Source organism: Rhinolophus sinicus, chromosome 13 (genome assembly GCF_057876585.1).
Source record: "Rhinolophus sinicus isolate RSI-liver-muscle chromosome 13, RSI-T2T, whole genome shotgun sequence".
In the NCBI taxonomy this organism is placed as follows: Eukaryota; Metazoa; Chordata; class Mammalia; order Chiroptera; family Rhinolophidae; genus Rhinolophus; species Rhinolophus sinicus.
The window spans coordinates 39,139,183-39,156,833 of record NC_142513.1 but is presented as its reverse complement, the minus strand read 5'-3'; the positions used below and the strand labels follow the sequence as shown (position 1 = coordinate 39,156,833).

Sequence of the window (17,651 nt, the reverse complement as noted above, 5' to 3'; positions counted from 1 at the left end):
TCTGCGGGAAGTGTGACATGGCTGGGCTGGGAGAGAGAAGACTCCTCCATCCCCAACCCCCACCCTTTCTGGCCTGCCTGGGGCAGGGGGATTACAACTGCAGAGGCACTCCCAGGGATCAGCAGTAAGCGGCAGACGCAGCTCCCAGCTTTCAGCAGCTCAGAAATCTCCCGCCCGCCACACACACACACACACACACACACACACACACACACACACACACAGGGTTTTCAGCAGCTCAGAAATCTCCTGCCCGCCACACACACACACACACACACAGAGAAGAAGTGCCCGCCTCCCCCCCCACACACACACACACACACAGAGAAGTGCCCAAAGACTCAGGAGAACTGGACACAGGGCTGGTGGTGCTACTCTCACTGTGCAGATGTGCAGGCAAGAGCAGAAACTGCACTGACTTTGTAGAAACTACCATCCAGACCCCTCAGCCCCATGCATCTAAATCTGCAGTCCCAACGTCACTCTGGGCACCAGGTGACTGGCTCTGCCTGCACAATACGCAGAGGACTCTTTGGTACAGCAGAGGAAAACCTGGAGATTACCTGGTGGGCTTAATTCAAGACTGGCGCTGCTTTTGGTTTTGTTTTGTTTTGTTTTTGTCTTTATATCTTTAATATCTTTGCCTGTGTTGAGTGGAGACTGTCGGTTGATTTTACATGTAAAGGTATTTGGTTTTTTTCTTTGTTGTTGTTGTTGTTGTTCTTGTGCTTCGTGATCTGCTTTGTTCTGAAATTGCCCTACCAGGGCCCAGCTTAAGAGGCACAAGATTCAACAGACCCAGAGGCCAACTCCAGACAAAATCAGAGTACTACCGGGTTTGACCTACAAGTAACACACCCAGAGGGGATTCTTTACAGGCACCAGAGCCCATAGAAGCCAAACCACATTTAAGTGGTCAACCCTCACACAGCAGAACACCCTACGGTGGGCAGAGCCAAGTCTCACAACTAGTCAGCCTAGGAGTTAACCCCACCTACTCACAAGCGAAAAGCAATTAAAGATCTTCTTTAACAGGACAATATACACAACACAAGTGTCACCTTTGGAGCACACGCAGAGGAGAAGAACGAAGTAGTGCAAGTCAAATATAAAGGACACATACTACATAAGGTAACCCAGCAAGAACTAAGAACTCTACGGGATCTACCTAATACATCGAAGCAAACACAGAGAGTCAGCCAGAATGGGGAAACAAAGAAACATGTCCCAAACAAAAGAACAGAAGAAACCTCCAGAAATGAAACCAAATGAAACAGAGTTAACCAACCTATCAGAGACAGAGTTCAGAACACTGATGATAAGAATGTTTAAGGAGCTTAGAGACGACATAAAGAAGGATGTAGAAATCATAATGAACAACCAGTTAGAACTAAAGAACACAATTACTGAAATAAAGAACTCACTTGAAGGAATTAACAGCAGGTTAGATGAAGCAGAGGATTGAATCAGCGACTTAGAAGACAAGTTAGCAGAGATCACCCAAACAGAACAACAGAAAGAAAAAAGAATAAAAAACAATGAAGATGGTTTAAGAGACCTCTGGGATAACATCAAGCGCAACAACATGCGCATCACAGGAATAACAGGAGGTGAAAAGAGGAAGCAAGGGATTGAGAACATATTTGAAGTAATAATGTCTGAAAACTTCCCTAACCTGATGAAGGAAACCAACATACAAGCCCAGGAAGTGCAGAGAGTTCCAACCAGGACAAACCCAAACAGGTCCACACCAAGACACATTACAGTTAAAATGGGAAAGGTTAACGACAAAGAGAGAATGAATCCTAAAAGCAGCAAGAGAAAGATAGAGGGTTACATACAAGGAAACTCCCATAAGATTATCAAGTGACTTTTCTACAGAAACATTGAAGGCAAGGAGGGAATGGCAGGAGATATTCAAAGTGATGGAAAACAAAGGCCTACAACCTAGATTGCTTTATCCAGCAAGGCTATCATTTAAAGTTGATGGAGAGATAAACAGCTTCCCGGAAAAGAATAAGCTAAAGGAATTTATTACCACCAAGCCAGCATTGCAAGAAACACTAAAAGGACTTCTGTAAATAGAAGAAAGATGAAAACAATCTAACTACAAATTTAAAAATGGCAATAACTATGTACCTATCAATAATCACTTTACATGTAAACGGATTAAATGTTCCAATCAAGAGACATAGGGTGGCTGAGCGGATAAGAAAGCAAGACCCTTGTATATGCTGTATACGAGAGACTCACCTCAGATCAAACAACACACACAGGCTGAAAGTGAAGGGTTAGAGTAAGATATTTCTTGCAAATGGAAATGAGAAAAAAGCTGGAGTTGCAATACTTATAGCTGACAAAATAGACTTTAAAATGAAGAACATATTAAAAGACAAAGATGGGCACTATATAATAATAAAGGGATCGATCTGACAAGAGGACATAACCCTAGTAAACATCCATGCACCCAACATAGGAGCACCTAAATATACAAAACAGATATCGACTGACATAAAGACAGAGATCAACAGTAACACTATTATAGTAGGGGACTTCAACACACCTCAGACAACAAGGGACAGATCTTCCAGACAGAAAATCAATATGGAAACAACAGCCTTAAATTACACATTGGACCACTTGGATTTAATCGATATTTTCAGAGCATTTCACCCCCAAGCTGCAGAATACATGTTCTTCTCAAGCGCACATGGAACATTTTCCAAGATAGACCACATGTTAGGCCACAAAATAAGTCTTGATAAATTTAAGAAAATTGAAATCATACCAATTAGCACTGTGGTCTTCTCTGACCACAGTGCTATGAAACTAGAATGAACTACAGGAAAAAAACTGGAAGACACACCAATTCATAGAGGCTGAATAACATGTTACTAAATAATGAATGGATGAACCAGGAGATCAAGGAAGAAATCAAAACATATCTCGAGATAAACGAAAATGAAAACACGACGACCCAAAATCTATGGGATGCCGCAAAAGCAGTCCTAAGAGGGAAATTCATAGCATTGCAGGCCTACCTAAGGAAACAAGAAACATCACTAATCAACAGTTCTCTTCACACTTAAGGGATCTGGAAAAGAACAGCAAAATAAGCCCAAAGGGAGTACAAGGAAGGAGATAATAAAGATCAGAGCGGAAATAAATGAAATAGAAACCAGAAAAACATTACAAAGAATCAATGAATCCAAGAGTTGGTTCTTAGAGAAAATAAACAAAATTTGAAAACATTTAGCCAGACTCATTTAAAAACAGAGAGAGAGGACCCAAATTAATAAAATCAGAAATGAAAGAAGAGAAGTGACAACAGACACCGCAGAAACACAAAAATTTTTAAGAAATTACTATGAGCAACTATATGCCAACAAATTTGACAATCTGGAAGAAATGGACAATTTTCTACAGGCGTACAACCTTCCAAGGATAACTCAAGAAGAAACAGAAAATCTGAACAGACTGATTACCACCAGGGAAATTGAATCAGTAATCAATAATCTCACAAAAAACAAAAGCCCTGGACCAGATGGCTTTACAGGTGAATTTTACAAAACGTTCAAAAAAGAATTATCACCTATTCTCCTCAAGCTCTTCCAAAAAATCCAGAAGGAGGGAAGACTCCCAAACACTTTGTACGAAGCCACTGTCACCCTGATCCCAAAATCAGACAGACACCACAAAAAAAGAAAACTACAGGCCGATATCTCTAATGAAGATACATGCAAAAATCCTCAACAAAATATTAGCGAACAGAATTCAGCAATACGTTAAAAAGATCATACCCCATGATCAAGTCGGATTCACCCCTGGTATGCAAGGGTGGTTCAACATCCACAAATCAATTAATGTAATACACCACATTAACAAAATGAAAAATAAAAATCACATGATCATATCAATAGATGCAGAAAAAGCATTTGACAAAATCCAGCAGCCATTTATGAAAAAAACCCTTAAGAAAGTGGGAATACAGGGATCATATCTCAACATAATAAAGGCTATACATGATAAATCCACAGCTAACATCATACTCAATGGGGAAAAGCTAAAACCATTCCCCTTAAGATCAGGAACAAGGCAAGGTTGCCCACTTTCTCCACTTCTATTCAACATAGTGCTGGAAGTTCTAGCCACAGCAATCAGACAAGAAAAAGAAATAAAAAGGCATCCAAATCGGTAAGGAGGAAGTAAAATCATCATTATATGCACATGACATGATACTATATATAGAGAATCCTAAAGACTCCACCAAGAAACTATTAGAGCTGATAGATAAATTTAGTAAAGTAGCAGGATACGAAATTAATATTCAGAAATCAGTTGCATTTGTATATACCAATAAAAAAAAACGTCAAAAGGAGAAATTAAAACAAAAAACAATCCTATTTACAATTGCTCCAAAGACTATAAAATACCTGGGAATAAATTTAACCAAAGAAGTAAACGATCTGTACTCAGAAAATTATAAGACGCTGAAGAAAGAAATGAAAGAAGATACAAATAGATGGAAACACATACCATGTTCATGGATAGGAAGAATTAATATAGTTAAAATGTCCATACTGCCTAAGGCAATATACATATTCAACGCAATTCCTATCAAACTACCAACGACGTTTTTCACAGAAATAGAACATATAATCCTAAAATGTATATGGGACCATAGAAGACCCTGGATAGCCTCAGCAATCTTGAGAAATAAGAACAAACTGGGAGGTATAACAATACCTGACATCAAATTATATTTCAAGGCTACAGTAATCAAAACAGCATGGTACTGGCATAAAAACAGACACATAGATCAATGGAATAGAAGAGAGTCCAGAAATAAATCCATGCCTATATGGCCATTTAATCTATGACAATGGAAGCAAGAACGTACGGTGGGGTAAAGACAGTCTATTCAATAAATGGTGCTGGGAAACCTGGACGGACACATGCAAAACAATGAAGCTGGACCATCTCCTTACTCCATATACAAAAATAAATTCAAAATGGCTTAAAGATTCAAATATAAGATGTGAAACCATAAAATTCCTACAAGAAAATATAGGAAGAAACTTCAGAGACATTACCCGGAGTAAGATTTTTACTGATCTATCCCCTCGCACGAGGAAAGTAAGAGAAAAAATAAACATGTGGGATTACCTCAAACTAAAAAGTTTTTTCACAGCAAAGGAAATCATCAATAAAATAAAAAGGGATCCCACTGACTGGGAAAAGATATTTGCCAATGCTATATCTGATAAGGGGTTAATATCACAAATTTATAAAAAACTCATTCAACTCAACTCCAAAAAAACAAACAACCCAATTGAAAAATGGGCAGAGGACACGAAGAGACATTTTTCTAAAAAGGACATAAAGATGGCAAACAGACATATGAAGAAATGCTTGACCTCACTAACCATCAGAGAAATGCAAATAAAAACCACAATGACATACCACCTCACCCCAGTCAAAATGGCTATCATCAATGAATCAACAAACAACAAATGCTGGAGCGGATATGGAGAAAAGGGAATGCTTGTGCACTGTTGGTGGGATTGCAGATTAGTGCAGCCACTATGGAAAACAGTATGGAGGTATCTCAAAATTCTGAAAATGGAACTACCTTATGATCCAGCAATTCCACTCCTAGGTATCTATCCGGAGAAATCCAAAACTCCAATTCAAAAAACTTTATGCACCTCTATGTTTATTGCAGCACTATACACAGTAGCCAAGACATGGAAACAACCAAAATGCCCATCGGTGGATGACTGGATTAAGAAACTGTGGTACATTTATACAATGGAGTTTTACACATCCATAAAGAAGAAAGAAATCTTACCATTTGCAACAACATGGATGGACCTAGAGAACATTATGTGAAGTGAAATAAGGCAGACAGAGAAAGACAAATACCATATGATCTCACTTATATGTGGAATCTAAAGAAAAGAATAAGTGAATGAACTAATCAGAAACAGTTTTGGAGACATAGAGGAAAAACTGAGGGTTGCTAGATGGGCAGGGGGTGGGGATAGGGGGAAGGTGAAGGGATTAGAAAACAGTCGGTAACCACAAGATGGCCACGGGGTTTTGAAAATTAATTTGGGGAATGTAATCAATAATGTTGTAAAGATTTTGTAGGGTATCCAATGGACACTTGTCCCATTTGGGAGACCACCTCAGGGATGATGTAGATGCCTGATCACTGCACTGTACACCTGAAGCTGAAAAATAATGAATGCCAACTATAGTTTTATATATATATATATATATATATATATATATATATATATATATGTATATGTATATGTATATGTATGTATGTATGTATATGTATATATATGTATATGTATATGTACATGTATATGTATATATGTATGTATATACTCACAAGAAGCGGATTACAGCATTAGGAATAGAGACAGTGGAAATGTAATGGCTTGTGCGATGTCAGAGGGATACTGGATGGGGGGTTCACACAGTGTGAGGGATATAAATGATAAACATCTAAGTATTACTTTGTCTTGTGTACCTGAAACTAATGGAAAAAAAAAAAGAAATGAAAGAAGAGAAATTATCATGGATGCCACAGAAATACAAAGGATCATCCAAGAATACTATGAAGGACTATATGATACCAAATTCAATAACCTAGAAGAAATGGACAAGTTCTTAGAACCGTATAGCCTTCCTAGGCTCAATCATGAAAAATTGGAAAATCTAAATAGACCGATCACCAGTAAGGAAATTGAATCAGTCATCCGAAACCTTCCCAAAAACCAAAGTCCAGGACCAGATGGCCTCACTACACTATTCTACCAAATCTTAAAGAGGATCTAATGCCTGTCCTACTCAAACTCTTCCAAAAAACTGAAGAAGAGACAATACTCACTAACTCATTTTATAAGGCCAACATTACCCTAATACCAAAACCTGGTAAGGATAACACACAAAAAAAATTACACATCAATATCTTTGATGAATACAGATTCAAAAGTACTAAACAAAATTCTAGCAAATCGAATGCAACAATACATTAAAAAGATTATTCCTCACGACCAAGTGGGGTTCATCCCAGGTACACAAGGATGGTTCAACATATGCAAATCCATCAATGTGATACATCATGTAAACAAAATAAAGGACAAAAATCATGATTATATCAGTTGATGCAGAAAAAGCATCTGACAAGACAAAACATCCATGTATGATTAAAACCCTTAATAAAATAGGTATAGAAGGAAAATATCTTAACATAATAAAGGCCATATATGACAACCCCTCAGCTAATCTCATAATTAACGGTGAAAAACTGAAGCCCTTTGCTCTACGTTCAGGAACATGACAGAGCTCTCCCCTACCACCTCTGCTTTTCAACATAGTTTTGGATGTCCTCGCCAGAGCAATTAAGCAAGACAAAGAAATACAAGACATCCAAATTGGGAATTAAGAAGTTAAATTGTCAATCTTTGCAGATGGCATGTTGCTACATATAAAAACCCTAAAGACTCCACCAAAAAGCTATTAGAAACAATCAATGAATACAGTCATGTTGCGAGCTACAAAATCAATGGACGAAAGTCCACTGCATTCCTATATACTAACAATGAAATCTCAGAAAAAGAAATAAAGAAAACAATTCCTTTCGCAATTGTAACAAAAAGAATAAAATACCTAGGAAAAAACTTAACCAAGGCTGTGAAAGACCTATATGCTGAAAACTATAAGACCTTTTTAAAAGAAATGAAAAGGTTTCCCGTGCTCATGGATTGGAAGAATCAACATAGTTAAAATGGCCATATTACGCAAAGCAATATACAGATTTCATGCAATCCCCATCAAAATCCCAATGGCATTTTTTAAAGAAATAGAACAAAAAATCATCAGATTTGTTTGGAACCACAAAGGACCCCGAATAGCCAAAGCAATCCTAAGAAAAAAGAAGAATACTGGAGGTATCACACTCTCTGATTTTAGCTTGTGTACAGGGCAACAATAATCAAAACAGCATTGGATTGGCAGAAAAACAGACACATAGACCAATGGAATAGAATTGAGAACCCAGAAATGAACCCACATAAATGTGGACAGATAATTTTTGACAAAGAAGCCAAAAACATACAATGGAGGAAAGACAGCCTCTTCAATAAATGGTGCTGCAGAATTGGAAAGCCACGTGCAAAGAATGAGACTGGAGAGCTATCTATAACCATACAACAAAATTCATTCAGAATGGATCAAAAACTTAAGCATAAGGCCTGACACAATAAACTGCATAGAAGAAAACATACGTACTAAACTTATGGACCTTGGGTACAAAGAGCATTTTATGAATTTGACCCCAAAGGCAAAGGAAGTAAAAGCTAAAATAAATGAATGGGACTGTATCAAACTTAAAAGCTTCTGCACAGCAAAAGAAACCATTGACAAAATAAAGAGGCAACCAACTAATAGGAGAAGATTTTTGCCAACAGTGTCTCCGATAAGGGGCTAATATCCAAAATAAACAAGGAACTCATGAAACTAAACAACAAAAAAACAAACAAACAAATTGAAAAATGGGCAGAGGACCTGAAGAGACATTTCTTCAAAGAGGACATACAAATGGCAAATAGACATATGAAAAAATGCTCAACATCACAGTCATCAGAGAAATGCAAATAAAAACCACAATGAGATATAACCTCACCCCAGTCAGAATGGCTATCATCAACAAGACAAATAATAAGTGTTGGAGAGGCTGTGGAGAAAAAGGAACCCTCATACACTGTTGGTGGGAATGCAGACTGGTGCAGCCGTTATGGAAGGCAGTGTAGAGGTTTCTCAAAGAATTACGAATAGAATTGCCATATGACCCAGCAATCCCTCTCCTGGGTATCTACCCAAAAAATCTGAAAACATTTATCCATGAAGACAACTGTGCTCCAATGTTCATTGCAGCTTTGTTTACGGTGGCCAAGACATGGAAACAACCAAAATGTCCTTCGATTAGATGAATGGATAAAGAAGCTGTGGTATATATACACAATGGAATACTATTTGGCAGTAAGAAAAGATGAAATAGGACCATTTGTGACAACATGGATGGATCTTGAAATTATAATGCTAAGAGAAATAAGTTAGACAGAAAAAGCAGAGAATCATATGATTTCACTGATATGTGGCATATAAACCGAAAACAACAAAAGAACAAGACAAACAACTGAAAGAACAAAAACTCATAGACATAGACAATAGTTTAGGAGTTATCAAAGGGTAAGGGGGGAGAGGGCAGTGGGTCTCTAGAAGAGGGTAAATGGGGTCTAATATACAGTGCTGAAAAGAAAACTGACTCTGGGTGGTGAACACACAATGTGACATATAGATGATGTATTACAGAATTGTACACCTGAAATCTATGTAATTTTACTAACAATTGTCACCCCAATAAACTTTATTTTAAAAAATCAGAAAAGAAAAAGGCAAAACATAATGATATTAAAATGCAATTTAATCTCAGAAACATGAAACACACTAAAAATGCATGCCCCCCCACCCACTTAAAAAGATTTATGATTTCGGATTCATAATTCTCCCACAAACCTGGACTACTATTCCAAGGGATTTCCTAAAGTAAATCTTGGTTGGTCAAATTAGGTTGGCATTCCTGACGATGGTCCGGTAAGGAAAGACCTAAACCTACACTGTCCAATATGACAGCCATTAGCCACTGCTGACTGCTGTGCACTTGACATGTGGTTGGCCCAAATTGAGATATGCTATGAATATAAACTACATACCAGATTTAGAAGACTTCAGTACAAAGAAAGGACATAAATTACCTCATTAATAACTTCTTATATTGATTACATAGTGAAATCATTGTGCTCGCTTCGGCAGCACATATACATAGTGAAATCATAATGTTTTGGATATATTGAGCTAAATGAAACACAGTTTTAAAATTAATTTCAGTTGTTTCTTTTCACTTTTTTTAATATGGCTACTAGAAATTGAAAATGACTTGTGGCTTGCATCGTATTGTCAGAAGGGGTAAGCACCAAAATAAAACATCACTATACCAAACACACTTCTGGGTTGCTAAAAATTTTTAAATATGAAAATGGGTAAACAGTATCAGGGGCATTCAGAATATGTGTACAGCAACAGCAGTAGCAGTAGCCATTATGTTGTTTTAAGCAAGTAATAAGCACAAACAACAAACTGTCCAGAAAAAGAGATGTTGGGATTGCAGATTCTCTTTTCCTGTGCCTGTAAGCATCCCAGAGATTCTCCTGCCTACCTTTGATGAGCTCTGGCCTATATGTCTTGCGCAACTGCTCCAAGAAGCTATTGTAGAAGCTCTCTGCCTGCTCCGTGGGCATTGCCAGGTGGAAGTCGGGCTTGTTCCCCTTGAGGACACACTGGAGGGTGAACTGGCTGACGCACAGCACCTCATACTGTTTGTCCATCACACTCTTCGACCAGTGCTTCCCACTCTCATCCTCAAACACACGTAAGTTTAAAATCTTTCGGACCCTAAAGGGAAAAATAGTAGTGAAAGCTACCTGAAGTATCACAAGTTCCCCAACGCACTCCATATTCCCAAAATGTCACCAGCATCCTGCCAAACAAGAACATAACGCTGACTCCACCATTTACAGGAAGTGTGACCTTGTACAAGTTACTTTTCCACTCTATGCCTCAGTTTCATCATCGGTAATACAAGGTAATAATGGTCCTACCTCATAGGGTGGTTCTGGGATTTCTTTTTTTTTTGCCAGTCCCTCCAATTCACAGCAGCTGCTGGTGGGAACTGGAGCCAAGATGACAGCCACCCATTATCTGTTCCTTCAATTTGGGAGGTATGTCAAAACATGGGTCCAATTCTAACTTTTTATAGAAGAATTCTATATACTGTGATAAATGGTACCCCATTTTTGAACCCTTTCCTGGAGCTACTCAAAATGAACAATTCAGCAAATACTCTAGAGAAAACATATGGCTATTACAAATATGTAAAAAGATCTGGAGAAAGACACCTGAACTATGTCATATGTTCCTTAAACCCTAGAGGGGCTTTCTCTATACATGTGGATGACATATTGGGAAGGAAGAGGACCAGATAACAATTATAAGGTCGGATCTGAAAAGCATGGCAAAGTATGACCTACTTGAAAGTTGAAATCCCACCACTGGAAAGCCACCTCTTTAGATGATGTTGAAGGCATGTTCAAGGGCTCTCCAAACAATAATTCACTGACTCCTTATATGGGTACTCTCTGTGGTGGGCACTACTCATCACCCCCTCTCTACAGCCAGAGTTTGTCTTCTGTTGAGTCAAATCTCTTAACCAAGTTAAGTATTAGCTCTCTGGAATGCCAGAGCCATAAACAGATTCAGACCCAGAGCCCCAGTTTTTAAGCACTACACCACTCTACTGCCTCTTTGAGTATCCAGGGGACAGTTATTAAAATACTAACATCCCTAAAGTGGTAATGAACTGTCCTTATTGGTCATCAACACCTTAGCAGGTTCTAAGTCTGATTTTCAAACTAATACAAAGGGGACAATGGGGCAGGGTTATACCCAAGCTCTGGGCACCAAGGGGCACAATAAATGGATTCAAGCATCTGAAGTAAATGTGCCAAGTGGTGCTGGAGCAGGAGTGGAAGGGAGAATGTGAGGAGGGGGAGACTCTTGAGACAGCTAGTCAGCCAATAGCAATGACAAATGTCCCTAACTTAGTAAAAGGAGCATGGCTTCCACGTCAGGTAGCTCAGATTCAAATTTAGATACAGGCTTTTTTCTAAACGTGTATATGTGAGCAAGTAATTTAACCTCTCTGAGCTCCAGATCCTTATGTGTACAATGAACAACTGGGCATTTGAATAATGCATAAACAGTGCCAGATCATATTTCTCAAATTAAAAAACAGAAATCATTCATTAGAGGCTCGGGTTCTGTATTAAGAGAATGGCTCATGGATATAGCAGAAAATAGGGAACGGAGGTTAAGTTGTGCTCCTACTCTGCTGCTCACTTAGTGGGTGACATTTGACAGACTAGTTTTCCTAGGTCTCCTCATCTAAAACATGGAGAACGTCACATGGATAAAAGTGACAGAGGCTCATTTTATATAAAAAAGTACTATGGAAGTTCACATTATATATATATATATATATTATATATAGTATATATATATGTACTATATATATATTTATATATATAATACTATATATAGTATATAGAACTATATATATAATATATACGTGCATGTATATACATATATATGTATGTATATACATACATATAGAGGGTGCCAAAAAATGTATACACATCTTAAGAAAGGAAAAAACAGTATTAAAATTGTAATACTCAGTATATACCGATAACAAAACATGAATACATGTCACGTGTGACTTCTGCAATTACAAGAGGTGCTCAAAGTGATTACCATCAGCATAATTTTAATACAGTTTTTTCCTTTCTTAAAATCTGTATACATTTTTTTGGGACCCTCTGTATATACTGGGGGTGCCAAAAAATGTGTACAAGTGGACACTTTGGTCAACATTGCTCAAGCAGTAGTTTGCCATAATCAGAAGTGTCTAGACGCTGATGGTAACCATTTTGAGCATCTCTTAGAAGTGCAGAAGTCAAACATGACTTGTATTCATCTTTTGAGTATTACAATTTTAATACAATATGTTTCCTTTCTTAAAATGTATATACATTTTTTGGCACCCTCTGTATATGTAACACATAAAATATATGTGCGTATGTGTGTGTGTGTGTAAAATGGGATATAACTACAACATATACCATTCAAATATAAATGACTTCGAAATCCACATCTTACATGTGCTCTAGGTCCTTCTGTGTATCTTCCAGAGAAATACCCAGCAACACACAGATGCCCCGTCCAATGGCACTTATCTGCTCTCCTCCAACTAGAAAGGAAACAAAAGGGAATAAAATACTCAGAACCAAACAGGTGCTGTAAAGCTCTTTTAAATAACCCAGGAATGTTTAGATATCACACATACTTCTTATAACTTCTTTGGCATAGTAAGTAATATTCAAAAATGAAATAAGTTACATAAATGCAGTAAGATGATCAAACTTTATGTCCATGCTGATTTTATATCTGAAATGAATAAGTTGTAAAGAACCATTATACAGGATTTTAGGGCCACATCTTCATCTCTGTGACCTTGGGTAAGATACCTGAACCTTTTCTGTGATGGAGTTCGCCAATATGTAAAAACAGAAGAGTTTTCCTGCCCAGAGAATCTAGCTTAGCTATATTGATTTTCAGGAGAGGGATGCTTTTCTTGGAATCAGCAAATCTGGTAACACAATACACAACACAAAATGGAAAATATTTATCATAAAACTAAAGAAGTTATTTTTCTACTTACTGCAGAAAAGATAAATATATTATACACAAAACCCTGGTTTAAAAGTTAACCTTTAAGTCAGCAAACTTTTGTAATTTCCCAGTTTAGTACTAAAGTTGCATTCTAAGACAATGATCTCCAAATCTTTTTGAATCATGCACCTAATCCATAAAACAATTTCTGAACATATATTCCTATTCCAAACATTTGTGTATTTGTAGCCAAATGTACACTCTCCTATAATTAAGACAGTCCCTGTGTTGGTACAGTACTTAGGCCAAGATGCATCATTAAGTCCATACTTCAAATGTTGATCTTCATAAATTTCAATATTTTTTACTTATCTCATTAGATTATTGTTATATTACTTTATCAGGAGAGGGTCAGCTTTGCCATTTTCTTGTTGTTTGCTTCTGCAGAAAAATAACACCTACAGATATACCTGACAAGGAATCATAGATTTTACAATAACCTGCAAGCAAAGGAAAAAATGAGAAATTCCCTTTTTCCTTCAGGTGTCTGACAAGGGACCACCTGACATTCAGGTCCCAGGCGAGCACCAGCATCAACCCATTCCTGAAATATCAATAAAACTTAATTTCTCTTATTTTTATGCTAAAAAATTTTTTTTAAATATTTTCTTCTTTGCTGCTTTTCGTATAATGGACGATGAGTGACTTACTGTCCTTTGAGCCACCGACTCAAAAGCTGAAACAGAAAAAAAATCCACCCAGACATAAGTAGTAAACAATTGGGGTTGTTTACTTGTCTGCATTGCTTTAGGAAAGTCTTTATTTTTATTTGTTCTTTAAATAAATCAATATTATTTTCTTATAATGTCAATATATTTTCTAAATTTTCTCCAAAGTATGTTTTAAATGCTTAAAAAATAATGATTATTGAGCTATATCCACTATTAAAGTAATTATGTATTATAGAAAATTTGGAAAATACAACAGGAAGGAAAAAAGAAACACCCAAAGACAAGCACTTTAATATTTTAATGATTTCCTTTGATATTTTCTCTATTCATAGATTTTTACTTCATATTTGTTTTCAACTACTATGTTGATTATAAAATTTTTGTCTCCTTTAATTAATAATAATAAAAAAATATTTTTGTCTCATCTTTTCTCTTAACATCGCATAAGGATTTTTCCATGTTGTAAGCTTTTCTTAAACATCTTTTAATGGTTATATCACATCCAGTGGAACAGTTGCTTTCCATTCAATGGACTGACTAACCATCCCATTTGGCTGGATATATGGCTTGTTTCAAAAGTTTCACTTCAATCAATAACACTGCGGTGAAAAGTTTTGTACACTAAATCTTTTTATTAATAGACTTCTTAGAGTAGTTTTAGGTTCACAGCAAAATTGAACAGAAGGTACAGATTTCTTTTACATCCCTTGCCCTCACACATACAGTCTCCCCATTATCAACATCTCCATCACAGGTGTACATTTGTTAAAACTGATGAACATATAATGACACATCATCATCATCATTCAGAGTCCACAGTTTACATTGGGGTTCATTCCCGATGTTGGAATACTATATGGATTTGGACAAATATATAGTGACACATATCTAGCATTGTAGTATATCATACAGTCGTTTCAGTGCCCTAAAAATGCTGTGTTTCACCTATTCATCACTCTAGTGTTTTCGATCATTAGGATTACCTTTTTAGAAAAGATACTCAAAAGCAGAATCATTATTTGAAGTGATTCACATCACCATTTGAAGAGTTTCAACATTTTTATAAAGTATTATTGTCTTAATAATTAACAAATTATGCCCCAAAGCCTATATATGACAGTTTATTCTCCTTTTTTGGAGCAGTTTTGCCCCTCCTCCTGGGACAAGCAGAAAAAGTAGGAGGTTTAAAGGGATTTTTTATTATAGACAAATGGATTTCCAAGGGAAAAAAAATTTGAGAATCACCATTTTAGACAAAAGATCACCAGGCTAGAAAAGACCTAAGATATTTGGTCAATTTTTTCTATGAGTGGTATCATCCTTGAGACCTCTCCTTTGAGAATTTATAACCTCCCAAACCCAATAATTTTAGGTCCTTTTCCCAACATTCTATGATTCGATTCAGATTTTAGCGGCTGAAATTGCGTGACAGGACATGGGATTACTGTACTATTCCATGTTTAGTCAAATGAATATGTTTGAAATGCTCCATAATAAAGTTTTTTAAATTAGATTATCACAATAACCACACTAAGGCATCAAAATGTGCCTGACAATCTCATAAAGTGAATCTGTCACATAATAATATGTGATTCCTAATATTCTGCTCTGTCCCAACCATAAAATTAGAAGTGATATTTTAGAATCCATGAAATAAAATGCCATTCACGTACAGTCACATTTCAGTGAAGCCAGTCACATTCTTAAGGAAACAGAAAATCTCTTTCTATTACAATTTAACTAGAAGGCCTGGCTAACTCCAAGGTCCCCCCAGCACTAAGAGAGAATTGATTTTATTAACATCTTCCCACAATTAACACTTATCTTTTTTAATAGCAGGTTGGCTATTTGCTTTTAACTAAAAGCATACAACTTAAATAGTTAACTAAAATCACTCAAACTATTAATTCAGGAGACAAGATCAAAACCTAAATTCTCCAAAGTTTACTCATTGTTGGTCATTACTCCATAGGGCAGACTGCAAGATTCTTCTTAATAAAGCAAAAAAAAAATCTCTGCATCTATGAATTGTTCCCATTTTTAGTGAACTTAACTATTAATTGAAATGCTAAAAAAAAAAAAAAAAAACCTTAGTTTTAAAATTCCATAAATCCCTGTTATTCTATTCCGTATTACTCCAGGGCCATATCCAAAAACAGTTATCACAACAGCTTACAAAACATTAGGCATGGTTGAAAATTAGAATCTCAGACCTAAACACCTGTATGTGGTTTTGCTGTGTCTGGTTGTTTCTTTACGGGAGATTTCGTTGTTTTGTTTTTAGATCATCTGGACCGCTGATGTTCAAACTACAGTGATCAAGTGGTGACTAATGGTTGGGTGGCTTAGTCCAATAGAAATTGGTGGGTAAGAGAAATATTTCACACTGAATTCTTTAGATTCTGAGATCCCTGCTGGGTTCAGCAAGCAATAAGAGGGTGTCCTGGGGAGAACTTTCTGAAGCTAGTCTGGGGGCTGGTCACGTGGGTGTACACAACTGTTAGAACTCATCCATATGAACAACTCCTCATATCTGTGTAGTTTGTTGGGACTCAAGCTCCATAAAAATTGGGACATACAGACAATGGGCAAAATGGGAGATTTAAAATACAACGTTGGAAAGGGGGTGTTCGTGCTCCAGAAATGCTCCTTAAATGTTGTTTCTGCAATATTCCATTGAAGAACGGGCCATGGGGTGCTCGGAGGTTATGTCACTCTGTACTCAGGGCCAAAAAACACAAACAAAACAATAATAAGGCGCGTTTATCGTTAACCCAAAGAGGAGATACTGAAGCCAGGGATGCGCTGGGGTCCGCCAGGCACACAGACAACGCAGGGCCGTGGCTGCGCCCCGAGACGGCTGGTGACTCGAGTCTTACGGGGACCGAGCTCGCGCAGGGGCCGCAGCGGGCAGAGCGGCCCCGGGGACCGTGCGGGGAAACCGTCGCGGGGGTGGACCGGGACTGCCCGGCGCGAGGTCAGGGGCGGCTCCTCCCGGCCCGGCCCCGCCCGACTGACCTGTGACGCTGGCCCGGGTGACGCGCTGCACTACGGCTTTCATGGCGGCGGCTGGGGCGAATACGGTAGCGCCGCTCTCCTTCCGGCCTCACGACTCTGCGAGTGGCTCTGCGGCCAGAGCCCTCTGCGGGTGACACCAGGAAGCGCGCCGATGGGCCCTATCCGACCAGTTTGAGGACAGGCTGCCGATGTCAGCCACACCCACCCACAGGTTAGGCCCGCCCACATCGGTCACGCCCACTTGAGGCCTAACTATAACCCCTCTCAGCCAGTGATAGGCCGCGCCCCATTCTCGTCCTGCTCCACCCACAGCTGGGCCCTGCGGGAACCCGCGGATCCCCGCCCTTGCCCAGACTCAACTCTGCCCAGACCATGGTTTCTGCACCTGTTTTTGCACATCCCCAGGCCTAAATCCCAGCTTTGTCCTGAATCCTAATCTAACTGTGCCCCTCCTTCCTCTTCTCATCCCTTGACCCCAAGATCCTCCCAAATTGTTTTTCTCTTGTCTTGCTTCAGTGGCTTTTCAGACTGAACAGG

General features: G+C 38.0%; 1 protein-coding gene across 3 annotated transcripts in view; it reads right to left on the bottom strand.

Annotated features, from left to right (window-relative positions):
- Positions 1-17,335, bottom strand: part of DTD1 (D-aminoacyl-tRNA deacylase 1) — a 237,987-nt gene extending 220,652 nt beyond the window's left edge. The window contains exons 1-3 of one of the 3 annotated variants that reach the window (XM_074317642.2): positions 17,115-17,335; positions 12,853-12,943; positions 10,295-10,530 (exon numbers count right to left, since the gene is read on the bottom strand). In XM_074317642.2, the coding sequence (XP_074173743.1) occupies positions 10,295-10,530; positions 12,853-12,943; positions 17,115-17,157 (370 nt within the window). In that variant the 5' untranslated portion in view covers positions 17,158-17,335. The remainder of the gene's footprint in view (positions 1-10,294; positions 10,531-12,852; positions 12,944-17,114) is intronic. The other 2 variants (XM_074317641.2, XM_019710738.3) reach the window with 2 other exon arrangements.
- Positions 17,336-17,651: the final 316 nt, after the last annotated feature.